Below are 14820 nucleotides of genomic sequence, written 5' to 3' on the forward strand. Positions count from 1 at the left end.
AGAACCATATCATCTGTAAAAAGCAGAGATGCAATACTGAGGCCACCAAACCGGACCCCCTCTACGCCTCGGCTGCGCCTAGAAATTCTGTCCATAAAACTAATGAACAGAATCGGTGACAAAGGGCAGCCTTGGCGGAGTCCAACCCTTACCGGAAACGTGTCTGACTTACTGCCGGCAATGCAGACCAAACTCTGACACCGGTCGTATAGGGATGAACAGTCCGTATCAAAGGGTTCGGTACCCCATAGTCCCGAAGCACCCCCCATAGGACTCCCCGAGGGACACGGTCGAACGCCTTCTTCAAGTCCACAAAACGCATGTAGACTGGTTGGGCGAACTCCCATGCACCCTCGAGGATCCTGGAGCTGGTCCACTGTTCCGCGGCAGGGAACCAGGATAGCCCTACAACATCGAGAGCCTTGAGGAACTGCGGGCGAAACTCATCCACCCACGGGGCCTTGCAATTGAGGAGCTTTTTAACCACCTCGGTGACCTCAACCCCAGAGATAGAAGAGCCCGCTTCATATACCCCAGACTCTGTTTCCTCATGGGAAGGCGTGTCGGCGGAATTGAGGTGGTCTTCGAAGTATTCTCCCCACTGATTCACAACGTCCCAAGTCTAGTTCAGCAGCGCCCCAACCCCACTATACATACGTTGATGGTGCACTGATTCCCCCTCCTGAGACGCCGGATGGTGGACCAGAATTTCCTCGAAGCTGTCCGGAAGCCATTCTCTATGGCCTCACCGAACTCCTCCCACGCCCGGGTTCGAGGATTGCCGCCATGACAGGCACCGACTACCTTACGGCCACAGCTCTGGTCGGCCGCCTCGGCAATAGAGGCGCGGAAAATGGTCCCAGGATGTGGGAGAAGTTCTGCCAGAGGTGGAAGTTGAAACTCCTTCTGAGAGCGGATTCTGTTAGACATTCCCAGCAGACCCTCATAATACGTTTGGGCCTCCCACGTCGGACCGACATCTTGCACAGAAGTCCAATAATAGAACACCACTCGGGTTTTGATCGGGGGGGCCGTTCCTCCCAATCATGACCTTCCAGGTCTCACTGTCATTGCCCACATGAGCATTGAAGTCCCCCAGCAGAACGACGGAGTCCCCAGTGGGAGCGCTCTCCAGCACCCCCTCTAAGGACTCCAAAAAGGGTGGGTACTCTGAACTGCTGTTTAGTGCATAGGCACAGATAACAGTCAGGACCCGTCCCCCCACCCGAAGGCGGAGGGAGGCTACTCTCTCGTCCACCGGGGTGAACCCCAACGTACAGGCGCCGAGCCGGTGAGCAATAAGTATACCCACACCTGCTCGCCGCCTCTCACCGTGGGCAACTCCAGAGTGGAAAAGAGTCCAACCCCTCTCAAGAGGCCTGGTACCAAAGCCCAAGCCGTGTGTAGAGGCGAGCCCAACTATATCTAGTCTGAACTTCTCAACCTCACACACCAGCTCGGGCTCCTTCTCTGCCGGAGAGGTGAAATTCCAAGTCCCTTGAGCCAGCTTCTGGAGCCGGGGATCAGATCGCCAAGGTCCCTGCCTTCAGCCACCACCCAGCTCACACTGCACCCGACCCCTATGGCCCCTCCCACAGGTGGTGAGCCCATGGGAAGGGGGACCCATGTTACCCTTTCGGGCTGTGGCCGGCCGGGCCCCATGGGTGCAGGCCAAGCCACCAGGCGCTCGCCTTCGAGCCACACCTCCAGGCCTGGCTCCAGAGACCCCGGTGACCCGCGCCCGGGCAAGGGAAACCTGGATCCATATATTTTGTTCGTCATAGGAGTTTTGGGAGCCGTGCTTTGTCTGATCCCTCACCTTGGACCTGTTTGCCATGGGTGACCCTACCAGGGACGTGAAGCCGCAGACAACTTAGCTCCTTGGATCATTGGGACACACAAACCCCTCCACCACGATAAGGTGACGGTTCAAGGAGAGGAACAACAACAACAACATTATGAAATATTCTTTTTTAATTATAATATACTAATTGAAAAACTCCTGCAGCACCTCTGCTGTGTATTCAACCAAACTGTCACAGTCCAAGTTGTATTCAGTCAGTTGTGGTTCGACTCCCCAAAGGTGGGGAAAGAAGAGCTCCCTTCACATTGGCATTTTGGCATACAGAAGATCCAAAATTTTAATTGCTCTCATTTCACCGTCTAACACGAGTGAAGTTGTTAGGAGATGAGAGAAACGAACATGATTGAAGTCTTCCGTGACCAGTATGAGGGCACTGGGTTGCTGAAATTGTAATCTCGTGACGACAGCGTGCATGACATCACTCGCGTTGGCTGCACTGCCAGGAACTGAAGATTGAGCGTAAAGAAACATAGTTTCTTATAGTTTCCTAACAACTGTTAGTTCATTAATGTACAGTTAATGTCGCAATTTGCTCCTACAGTGAATTAATTACATTTACAATATTTCCTCAGGAAAAATTGTTTTGGAACTAGAACAATTTGGAAGTCTACCTGTGTCACAGAATCATAATGTGGTTTTGCAATATGGCTGTGCAAAGAATACTTTGGGTTGTAGAATAAATCATGTTTAACTTTGGAGGTTCTGTTGTATCCTTGAGCAAACGCCTTTTTATATCTAACACCAGCTACAGTTCTTTGTCGTCATCCCATCAGATGTACAGTATTTTTTAACCTGATGGTGATGGGAAAGAGAAAATCAACTGATAATTCACCGTATGTTACCATTATTTATATGTGATCCTTTTAACTGTCATAATATTTATTCAGAATGGCCAAGAATTCCCGACTAAGTCTAGCCAGTGCCTCAGATGAAAACTTCACATTCTGCTGGAGGGTATTTTGTGCCTGGGATTACTTGATTGGAAATCCAGAGGCTGCGGAGAGCAAAGGAGCAGCCATCGTCAACAACATCAGGGTCAGATTATTCAATAATTGCTGTCAATACATACAGTATAGCGACATACAGCCTGCAATCATACAGTAACTACTGGACTATAATATAAGTAGGGGTGCACATAAGTGGTGCGCAGGTGTGCATGCACACTGAAAATATTAAAAGCGGGTTGTGGTTGTTCAAGTGTGTCACTGTACATTTGCGTACCAAGCATTTGGCATTTGGAGTGGAGCCGTAGACAGTGCTCGAGTAGTGTTGTAGTGTAGTGTCGTTTCTGTACGACTCGTTCAAACACAAATCTTTTGAGTGAACAAACTGAACGGAATCACTTTTTGCACTGATCCATTCCTTTCTCAGTTCAATTGAGCTCAGCCGTCAGCGTATCACACGAGAAACTCCCCCTGCAAACGACGGCGCTTTTGCCATTTTGTCAAACCGGTCTGTGGTGCAAAATAGATTGGGGACCGCTGCGAAAGAGAACTACGCAAAATCAGCTGATCGCACTGTCCCATACTTCAAGCAGTGGTGGTTTTAGCGTGAATGGTGCCATGTGTGAGACCCCTTATGATATTGAGGTCAGGAAAAAAAATAGCACCAAGCAACAACCCCTAGTGCTCCTTTGAGAACCAGACCAAAATTGTTATGTGTACCCCTGAATATACGATTATGTTGCATTTTATATTGAAACATTCACCTTCAGTGTTTTCTTTACAGGAAGCTATTGTTGAAGAACAGGAAAAGAAGAAAGATACCAGTCTGTAGGTATCGTGGTTCTACACGTTGGGTCATCAATAAATGGATAAGCAGTCATATTTCATCTGTCTTAAATTAGTTCATCCACCTTGCTCGTTCCGATACATTTTGATACGACATTGGATATATAGAAATAATATACAGTCGATACAGTACAGTAATTATATACTTATGATTGTACCTCACAAGCCATGTTTAGAATTGTAGTTCCCTCAGTACCAAAGTGTTATACAAAACTATATGTTTCTTTGTATTTCTTCAGGGCCGTTCTGATCAGTTTGCGTTTATTAGCCAATATCCTGGTGCTGATGTCTCTGGCTGGCAGCATCTACATCATCTACTTTGTGGTGGACCGTTCTCAGAAATTGGAGCAAGAGAAACCAGAGCTGACGCTGTGGGAGAAGAATGAGGTACAGAAGAGAAGAGCAGACATCATCATCATTATATTAGATTATCCAGTATACAATGCCGTTCCAAACAATCAGTGAAAGTGGAGACCTGCCACTGATCCAACGGATGAAGCATCTGACAGTGACAGCTAGCTGGTTATCATAATACAATATAATACAATTCCCACATGAATAAATAGTAGCACTGACGTGTTGTTACTGTTTACTAAAAGCACTAATATGATTCTTGATTGTTAATTAAGTGGACATATGTACAGTGAACCCCATTTAGTGCGGGAGATATGTTCCAGACTCACCCGTGATATAGAGGGACCATCTAATTGTTTCTCTTGTGGTTTACTCCTTCCATAGGCTTTAAACACATTTAAACTGTTTAAAACGCATTTTAAAGTATTTCTTAGTGCCTGTTTTTACTCTCTTGCCAGCACAGTTCTCTGTAAAACTTACACATTAAATAAACAAATGAGAATTAAACACCACCAAAAATCACCAAATGTTCAAAGAAACCAATTAATTTCCATCCATCCATCCATCCATTTTCTGAGCCGCTTCTCCTCACTAGGGTCGCGGGCGTGCTGGAGCCTATCACGGCTGTCATCGGGCAGGAGGCGGGGTACACCCTGAACTGGTTGCCAGCCAATCGCAGGGCACATACAAACAAAACAACCATTCGCACTCACAGTCACACCTACGGGCAATTTAGAGCCTCCAATTAATGCATGCTTTTGGGATGTGGGAGGAAACCGGAGTGCCCGGAGAAAACCCACACAGGCACGGGGAGAACATGCGAACTCCACACAGGTGGGGCCGGGTATTGAACCCGGGTCCTCAGAACTGTGAGGCTGACGCTCTAACCAGTCGGCCAGCGTGCCGCCCCAAATAATTTCATCGAACATAATGTGAAATGGCGGCACGGTGGACGACTGGTTAGAGCGTCAGCCTCACAGTTCTGAGGACCCGGGTTCAATCCCCGGGCCCGCCTGTGTGGAGTTTGCATGTTCTCCCCGTGCCTGCGTGGGTTTTCTCCGGGCACTCCGGTTTCCTCCCACATCCCAAAAACATGCATTAATTGGAGACTCTAAATTGCCCGTTGGCATGACTGTGAGTGCGAATGGTTGTTTGTTCCTATGTGCCCTGCAATTGGCTGGCAACCAGTTCAGGGTGTACCCCGCCTCCTGCCCGATGACAGCTGGGATAGGCTCCAGCACGCCCGCGACCCTAGTGAGGAGAAGCGGCTCAGAAAATGGATGGATGGATGGATAATGTGAAATGCTATAGATGGACAAGTGGAAATTAGCATAGGTATTAACTGTAATTATAAAACTTCAAACAAATGCTACTTTAACACACACAAAGCGGCAACATGGACAACAGAGCACACAACAATACTCACAGGTACAGTTTATATTCTCTGCTGTGGGAACTATAAATAATAAAAGAGCAAAATGTGGTACTGTCTGACACTGAGGGCTCTTCTTGCTTTTAATTACACGTGACAATGGTATCTTTTACAGTTAACTTCAAAGCTTCCAGCATATTTCGGCACAATATGGTACGACACTGAAGGCGCGCAACTCTAACTTTTGTCTTGCCTGTACACTGCAAAAAAGAAAAACATTTAAAAACGATCGCTTAAACATCTTAGCTATAGTGCGGGAATGAATGAGGAACCGAAGGGATTCAATGTATTGTATTTGATCTGACCAACAATGTCCAACTCTGTGGATGACGCAGTCTACATCATCCTTCATCCTGGAACACCTCGACGGCACAGGGACCTACGTGAGGATCCTGTTTGTGAACTTCAGCTCTGCGTTCAACACCATCATCATCAAACTCCTCTCCTCCAAGCTTCTCTAGCTCAAAGTCTTTCATGCCATCTGCCAGTGGATTTAGAGCTTCCTGACGGGCAGGACACAGCGGTTGAGGCTGGGAAACACCACTTCATCCACACGCACCATCCGCACCGGGGCCACCCTAGGATGTGTCCGCTGCTCTTCTCTCTCAACATAGACGACCACACCTAAACGCATCCAGCTGTCAAAATCCTGATGTTTGTAAATGACACCACAGTCATCGGCCTCATCAAAGATGGTGACGAGTCTGCAAATGACAGGAAGTGGAGTGGCAACCTGGAGCTGAACACGCTCAAGACGGTAGAGATGACCATGTACTTCAGGAAACATCCTTCGCAATAGCTGCCCCTCACACTGTCCAACTGCCGTGTCAACTGTTGAGACCTTCAAGTTCCTGGGAATTATTGTCTCTCAGGACCTGACGTGGGAGACCAACATCAACTCTATACTCAAAAAGCCCCAGCAGAGGATGTTGAGGAAGTTTTACACAGCAGTCATTCTGTGTTCATCCATCACAATCTGGTTTGTTGCTCCCACAAAGAAGGACAAAATCAGACTCCAACGGACAGTCAAGGCTGCCGAAACAATTATTGGGACCAACCTACCCACTCTTGAGGACTTGCGCCCTGCCAGGACTAAGAAAAGGGCATGCCAAATCCTCTTGGACCCTCCACATCCTGATCACCACCTATTCCAGCTCCTTCCCTCAGGTAGGCGCGATCGAACAATGCAAACAAGAACCAGCAGACATTCCAACAGCTTCTTGCCATTAACTTCTTAAACAATTGACTTCCAGCTGCCATTTTGCACATCTCTGTCAGGACACTTCTCCATTATTCGTGCACTCACTGTTTTATTACGCAACACTATTTGGATACTGTTGTTGATTACTACTGCTCCCTTATGCATGTGTTTGAGAACTCTTTGCACCATTTGCGCAATCATCACTGTACCAGATCATTGCAGTACTCACTTTAAATTGCTCTAAATTGCCTGAGGGCTTCTCCTCCTGGAGCCGTCACCTTATCATGGTGGAGGGGTTTGTGTCTCCCAATGATCCTAGGAGCTAAGTTGCCTGGGGCTTCACGCCCCTGGTAGGGCAAATCAGGTAAACAGGTACTAGGTGAGGGACCAGACAAAGCATAGCAAAAAAGACCCCTATGATGAATATTATAAATGGATTTAGGTTTCACTCGCCCGGTCACCGGGGCCCCCCTCTGGAGCCAGGCCTAGAGGTGGGGCTCGAAGGCAAGCGCTTGGTGGCCAGGCCTGCACCCATGGGACTCGGCCGGGCACAGCCCGAAAGGGTAACGTGGGTCTGCCCTCCCATAGGCTCACGATCTGTGGGAGAGGCCAGAGGGGTCGGTTACAGTGTGAGCTGGGCGGTGGCCGAAGGCAGGGACCTTGGCGATCCGATCCCCGGCTACAGAAGCTGGCTCTCGGGACGTGAAATGTCAACTCTATGGCAGGGAAGCAGAACGAGCTGGTGTGTGAGGTCGAGAGGTTCCGACTGCATATAGTTGGGCTCGCCTCCACACACGGCTTGGGCTTTGGTACCCGTCCTTTTGAGCAGGGTTGGACTGTCTTCCACTCTGGAGTTTCTGGACGTGAGAGGCGTCGAGCAGGTGGACGGGAGGGTAGGGGGGACTGTTCCTGACTGTTGTTTGTGAGATTCTCTCTCGCTCTCGTACAGTGCAGACACTTTTTTGCTCGCTCTGCTGGCTTCGCCTGTGTTTACATTTTTTTCTTGCTGATAAGTTTGTTTTTCTTCTAAAAAAATTAGAAGCAGCGACTCCTGGATCTTTTTAAACCTGTGGGACTGTACTTTTTTGTAGCTACAGTCTGTTCTTGCCATATTCCAATATTTTCTGATACCCTCTCACCATTACGTGAGCATGACCTGCTAATTAGCACAAACCTGCTATTAGCAACACGTCCAGCAATCAAGATGCCTCTGTTTTCCACTGAGGACTATCACGGACTGCTGCAGAGGATGTCAATCCTGGAAACGAAAATCCACCGTCTTGAAGTGTAAATGGACAGTCGGGAAACCAGTCTTTCGATGTCTCAAAATGGTGAGCAAAAGTGTGCTAACAGACAGCCACTTAGCCCAACAAAGAGGACGGATGTGGACTGTGGAAACGGTCATGGATCATCCAGCAGTTCTCCCTGGAATTTACTGGGAGCAAAGCCCAAATATATAGGACAACATCTAAAAGAGAGGACACAACACCAGCAGATTACCGAGGAATCTGTCTGGCTTGCTTCAACCCCGAGTGAGCGGGGACGGTCGCTACAGCGAAGGGCAAGAAAAAAGAATCAGAGTCAATGCAAAACATTGACATCAGACTTATAAATAGATTTGATCCACTTTTACAAGACCATGGCCAAGAATGCTCATCCCCCACCACTACTGAAAGGTATGAAACTAAATCATACAAGAAAAAAATTGCACCCCAAATGTTAATAGTTGGTGATGGAGCTGTCAAGGATGTGAACCGTTTTTGCAGTGAGAAGAACACCAAAGTAGTGTTTTACCAATGACATGGTGTCTGATAGCTCTTTAAAAAAAAAAAAAACCTGGTGATCACTAATCCGCACCCAACTGTGAAATATGTCATTATACACACAGGGGCCTTGGACGTTATCAAGCAGCAATCAGAGGTAGTGAAGTGAGATTTCATTGTTCTCCAAACAAAAGTGCAATGTTTGGATGCTGAGGTTTTCATAAGTGGACCTCTCTCAACAGTACGAATTGGAGATGAACATTTCAGTAGGCTCAGTCAATTAGGTAAGTGGCTCAAAGAAGTGTGTAGTGCACTATCCAAATTTCATTGACAATTTTCACTTTTTTGGGGAGCGCAGACAGGGCAAATGGTTTCTGTTTAAATAGACAAGGGATTAATTTGTTGGCTGCCAACATTTTTTACTGTGTACGTCATTCTGCGGCCCGAAAGGGAAACACTGGCTTTGTGGCTGAAGGACAAAAAGATGCAGTTGTTCCCAAATAATCAGAGGAACAAGAGATAAGGCGACACGAGGCGCAGCTGGATTTCTCAGCATCACCCAACCAATCAGAGGACTGAAATGAGATGAGGCAGCACTTTCAATCTCCCACACCCCTCCCTGCCCCATTGGAGCAAAGCCCAACGCAAAACTCACTCTGTACTAGCCTAAATGCCATGTTAGGTCTGACTGACAAGGTGAAGGCTATTGTCAATATTGGAGCCAAGCCCACACCATGCCAAGACCTTCCTCCCATCCCCCCCTTGCCTGAAACCACCGTCCACTAAGATGCGAAGGGCCCCTCCCATGAAGAACCTTTTCTGTGAATCTGATTGATATCTGTGGGGTCTTTACCAGAATAAGTCAGACCCCTATGGACATCAGACATTTTTCATCCCTGTAATTACAAGGGACAGAAAGTTGGTCAAAGAAATCCATCCATTTTCTCAGTCGCTTCTCCTCTCTAGGGTCGCGGGCACGCTGGAGCCTATCCCAGCTATCATCGGGCAGGAGGCAAGGTACACCCTGTACTGGTTGCCAGCCAATTACAGAGCACATACAAACAAACAACCATTCACACTCAGATTCACACCTACGGGCAATTTAGAGTTGTCAATTAACCTACCATGCATGTTTTTGGGATGTGGGAGGAAACCGGAGTGCCCGGAGAAAACCCACACAGGCACGGGGAGAACATGCAAACTCCACACAGGCGGGGCTGGGGATTGAACCCCGGTCCTCAGAATTGTGAGGCAGAAACTCTAACCAGTCGCCCACCGTACCGCTGGTGTTCCAACTACGGGGGCATCACACTCCTCAGCCTCCCTGGTAAAGTCTATTCAGGGGTGCTGGAGAGGAGGGTCCACCGGGAAGTCAAATCTCAGATTCTGGAGGAGCAGCGTGGTTGTGTCTGGCCGTGGAACCGTGGAGCAGCTCTACACCCTCGGCAGGGTCCTCGAGGGTCCATAGGAGTTCACCCAACCAGTCTACATGTGTTTTGTGGACTTGGAGAAGGCATTCGACCGTGTCCCTCGGGGAGTCCTATGGGGGGTGCTTCGGGAGTATGGGGTACTGAACCCCTTGATATGGACTGTTCAGTCCGTGTACGACCGGTGTCAGAGTTTGGTCTGCAGTAAGTCGGACTCGTTTCCGATAAGGGTTGGACCCTTTGTCACCGATTCTGTTCATTAGTTGGGTGAATAGCTTGCCCTCTCCAGGTCGGGGATGAGATTCTACCCCAAGTGGAGGAGTTCTACTTGAACTTGGGGTCTTGTTTTTGAGTGAGGGAAGAATGGAACGAGAGATTGAAGTAGTGAAGAAGGCCAAAAGGCAAAGCTCTCAATTTACCGGTTGATCTACGTTCCTACCCTCACCTATGGTCATGAGCTGTGGGTTGTGACCGAAAGAACAAGATCCCGGATAAAGCGGCCAAAATGAGAGTAGAGCCGCTGCTCCTCTGCATCGAGGAGCCAGATGAGGTGGCTCGGGCATCTGATCAGGATGCCTCCTGGGCACCGCACTGGTGAGGTGTTCCGGCCACGTCCTACCGGGAGGAGACCCCGGGGGACAACCCAGGACACGCTGGAGAGAATATGTCTCCCGGCTGGCCTCAGAACGCCTCAGGATACCCCCGGAAGAGCTGGATGAAGTGGCTGGGGAGAGGGAAGTCTGGGCGTCCCTGCTAAAGCTACTGCCCCTATGACCCGACCTCGGATAAGCAGAAGAAAATGGATGGATGGATGGATGGATGGATGGATGCCTGAGGACTCTGCATCATTTGCACAATTGCCATTATATAAACATCACCACCCTAGCAGTACACTTTCATTGCTCAATAACTCTCCATTCTCGTGTTTGTATGTCCTAAATGAATATTTTGTCATAGTTTGTTGTCAAACTACAGTGGCTACTCTAGTGCCAACTACCTGAGACAAATTCGTTGTGTGTCTTTTAACATACTTGGCCAATAAAGCTGATTCTGATGATTTCTTAGAAAAGCAACTTTATTTTCTTAGAACAGTTAAAAATTGTGACTTGTGGTAGACTGCAAATAAAATTACTGTTTTGAACGTTGTCCCTTCGTTAACTTTGCTTGCATCTATATGAGAAAGAACAAAGATGACACGGCAATATTAATTAATCGCTTGGTTCCATTATTCAAAGAGTTCTTGCAGACATATGATAGCTGAAGATGAATGAGTTTGAAGAAGACTTGATTAAGAATTATACCTGGTAGTGTATTGACACAAAATCTTTCTTAATCTTTCTTTTTACTATGAACCAGTGCCAAATTGCTCTGTTTCACCAATGTTGGTCGACACACCTCCCATTCTTAGAAAACCATGTCTAACATGTACCCTTTTCCTTTATTGAGGTAAGTGTGGTGGTTTCTCTAATCACCATGATTGCGCCATCTGCCTTTGAGCTTGTAGCTCAGTTAGAGATGTATCATCCAAGAACATCACTGCGTTTCCAGCTGGCCAGGTATTTCTCCTGATTAGTTTAGCAACAATATTATTTGTCTCTTGTCATGAACTATATGATGTGTTCACAGAGTGCTTGTTTTATATCTTGGGAATCTCTACAGTCTCATTATTGCCCTCCTTGATAAGGTCAACAGTATGAGCTCTGCAGTAAGTATCTAAACCATATGAAACATTTATAATATTTATTTGTATTACCTTATTTGAATTATTTAGTTTTTTTTTACACTGGTACTGTATATATTTGCATAAAATAGAAGCACTCCTGACTTGATGTGGAAGAGCAGGTGCTCAGAACCCCACTCGCATGATAAAGCTCCTACCCTATCCTATTTCACTGCTTAATCTCTCAAGAATGAGCCCAGACACTCAGGGGAGGAAACTAATTTCAGTTCCTTCAATCAGCGGCAACATGTCGAAAATCGCCTGTATAGGGCCCCTGACCAGCTGTTGCTGGCTGGTGTCTGGTCAGGGCCCCAGAGAGACAGCTGATAGTGGTCCATATCCACGACACAACTGGAACCCCCGTCGACACTGCAATTACATTACCTTTTAGCAGACTTGTTGATTGTAAGCAGGCTTTGTTTATGTCAAGACTTTACGAAAATATATCTTTGCTTATCTGTCGGACTCATTCCCGGTGAGGGTTGGACTCCGCCAAGGCTCCCCCTTTGTCACCGATTCTGTTCATAACTTTTATGGACAGAATTTCAAGGCGCAGCCGAGGCGTAGAGGGGGTCCGGTTTGGTGGCCTCAGTATTGCATCTCTGCTTTTTGCCGGTGATGTCGGTCTGTTGGCTTCATCAAGCCGTGATCGCCAACTATCACTGGAGCAGTTTGCAGCCGAGTATGAAGAGGCTGGGATGAGAATCAGCACCTCCAAATCTGAGACCAAGGTCCTCAGGGGGAAAAGGGTGGCGTGCCCTCTCCAGGTCGGGATGAGATCCTGGCCCAAGTGGAGGAGTTCAAGTATCTTGGGGTCTTGTTCACGAGTGAGGGAAGAATGGAACAGGAGATCGACAGGCGGATCTGCAGTGTCTGCAGTGATGCAGAATTCGTATCGGTCTGTTCTGGTGAAGAAGGCCGAAAAGCTAAGCTCTCAATTTACCGGTCGATCTACGTTCGTACCCTCACCTATGGTCACGAGCTGTGCGTCGTGACCGAAAGAACAAGATCCCGGATACAAGCGGCCGAAATGAGTTTCCTCTGCAGGGTCTCCGGGCTCTCCCTTAAAGATACGGTGAGAAGCTCGGTCATCCGGGAGGCTCTCAGAGTAGAGTTGCTGCTCCTCCACATTGAGAGGAGCCAGATGAGGTGGCTAGGGCATCTGATTTGGTTGCCTCCCGGACGCCTCCCTGGTGAGGTGAGGAGACCCGGGGGACGACCCAGGACACGCTGGAGAGACTATGTCTTTCGGCTGGCCTGGGAACGCCTCGGGATCCCCCTGGAAGAGCTGGATGAAGTGGCTGGGGAGAGGGAAGTCTGGGCGTCCCTGCTAAAGCTACTGCCCCCACAACCCGACCTCGGACAAGCGGTAGAAAATGGATGGATGGATGGATCTTTGCTTATCCATCATGCTGTTATTTTGTTAAGTTGGGGGGGGGGGGGGCTCCATGGTCTTTATCTTGCCTGTGCCCCCTAGGGAGTCCTGAAATGGCCCTGTCTTCACCACGACATAACGCTAATGCGACTGCACTCATCTGTACTACACCAAACTTAACGATCTTTCCTTTTGGTTTTCAGGTCAGCAAACTGGACTCCTTCCATGCCTTATTCTAATATAAAATAATGAACTGAACTAAGAAACATGGAAAACCTGCCATGAAAAAATCTATACGCTCTGGGGTCTAGACGCCATAACCTCGTTAATGTTTTTTTTTCTTTGTTTTTAATTACCTCAGTAACCTAAGATACTCTACCAGTGAAAGACGTAGAAACAGTGCATGTTGTGTCCGCTGACTGTGCCTGCACTATGGAAGTACCGGTATTCCTTACACTTCACAACATACAGTATACCTCTTGAACAGCATTCGACGGATGTCTGTTCATACTGGATATAATATGATCAGGGCAATGCTTATTTTGAGAGCCTCACTTACAGTATTGACTTATTTTTTCTTCAAATGACATTCATCACCAGAGGAATGAATGAATGATGTTTACATAATTTCAGATATAAACATTAAAGCACACATTATTTTATTTTAGAACATATTACAACCAAGGTCACTGTTAGTGTAGTGGCTCACTCGGCTGACTTCCGTGCAAGGGCACTCTCGGCGAAAATTACACTGAGTAGCTTGACAAGTCCAGGGTGTAGACTGCTTTTTGCCCAGGGTCAGCTGGAATAGGGTCCAGCTTCCTGATACCCTTAACAGGATTAGTACAATAGAAAATTAATGGATGATTGTATTAAAATCTTCTGTCACAGTCACTTGGTTGCTGTTTGCAAAAAAAAACTAAACTTGTGGCAAGTCTGCTTATGTAAGTAACAAAATACATTAATTTATTTAAAAAGTAATTGTAGGAGATGTGACTGATTTAAAAATCTGACAGATTGAGGTGATAACGAATGTATCTGGATGTTGTTTCAGATTCCAGTGAGTCCAGCAAACTGGTCTAACACCAGCTCCTATTTGGCCACTATTGCACAGCCTGGTGCATCCAGCCTGTCTACCCTGGTGTCTGAAATCTCCCATCGCAACAGCACCATAGCCACCATTGCCACGATGCTAGATGTGACCAACAGAAGCAGGGGCAGCTCTGAGACCTTCTCCAACGAGACAGCTCAGTTTGAAAAGAACACTCGCTCTCAGCAGGACCAGTGCTGGGAAACCTACGTTGGGCAGGTTATGTTTGTGACTTTCTTTATTACAGTAATTCAATGACAAATTTATAAATCTAATATAGCGCAGTTGTCAATACCTGTGGTTGGCTGTGATCTCTTCTGTACCACACCTCTCAGCCTAAGTCAGGTGGAATAGGCTGCAGCTACCTTGTGACCCTAAAAAGGATAGGATAAGTGGTATAGAAAATGTATGAATTTATAATGTGATATGGCTGCAATATATTATAGTCTATTCATAATTGTAATGAATTGTATTATTTGCTATAACTGAAAATTGAAATATGGATCTGATTGACAGATTGCCATTGGCAATGTATATTCATATGATATTAACGCTAGAAAATATTCTAGTCTGAAATGGTCTGTCCTTCAGAGACTCACATTTAGTACGTAAGTATTCACGTTGTGGTTTTCCTCCAGTCCAGTGTTCGAAGGTTCAAATCCCGGTCCTGACTGTCCACTGTTGAAGTGTCGTTATAAGACGCTGAACCCTAAATAACTCCCAGTGGGCCTGGCAGTGCCTTGTATGGTAGCAGCTGTCCATTGGTGTATGTGTGGGTGAATGTGTGAGCATCTTTAAAGCGCT

At 47.2% G+C, this 14820-nt stretch overlaps 1 protein-coding gene across 1 annotated transcript in view; it reads left to right on the plus strand.

Moving 5' to 3' along the window:
• The window catches only part of LOC133470084 (transmembrane channel-like protein 3), an 82658-nt gene that overhangs the window by 38863 nt on the left and 28975 nt on the right, over positions 1–14820 (plus strand). The window contains exons 8-13 of the mRNA XM_061757993.1: positions 2752–2899; positions 3593–3636; positions 3894–4041; positions 11278–11387; positions 11458–11536; positions 13981–14235. Of these exons, the coding sequence (XP_061613977.1) occupies positions 2752–2899; positions 3593–3636; positions 3894–4041; positions 11278–11387; positions 11458–11536; positions 13981–14235 (784 nt within the window). The remainder of the gene's footprint in view (positions 1–2751; positions 2900–3592; positions 3637–3893; positions 4042–11277; positions 11388–11457; positions 11537–13980; positions 14236–14820) is intronic.

Source organism: Phyllopteryx taeniolatus, chromosome 2, assembly GCF_024500385.1.
Source record: "Phyllopteryx taeniolatus isolate TA_2022b chromosome 2, UOR_Ptae_1.2, whole genome shotgun sequence".
NCBI lineage: Eukaryota > Metazoa > Chordata > Actinopteri > Syngnathiformes > Syngnathidae > Phyllopteryx > Phyllopteryx taeniolatus.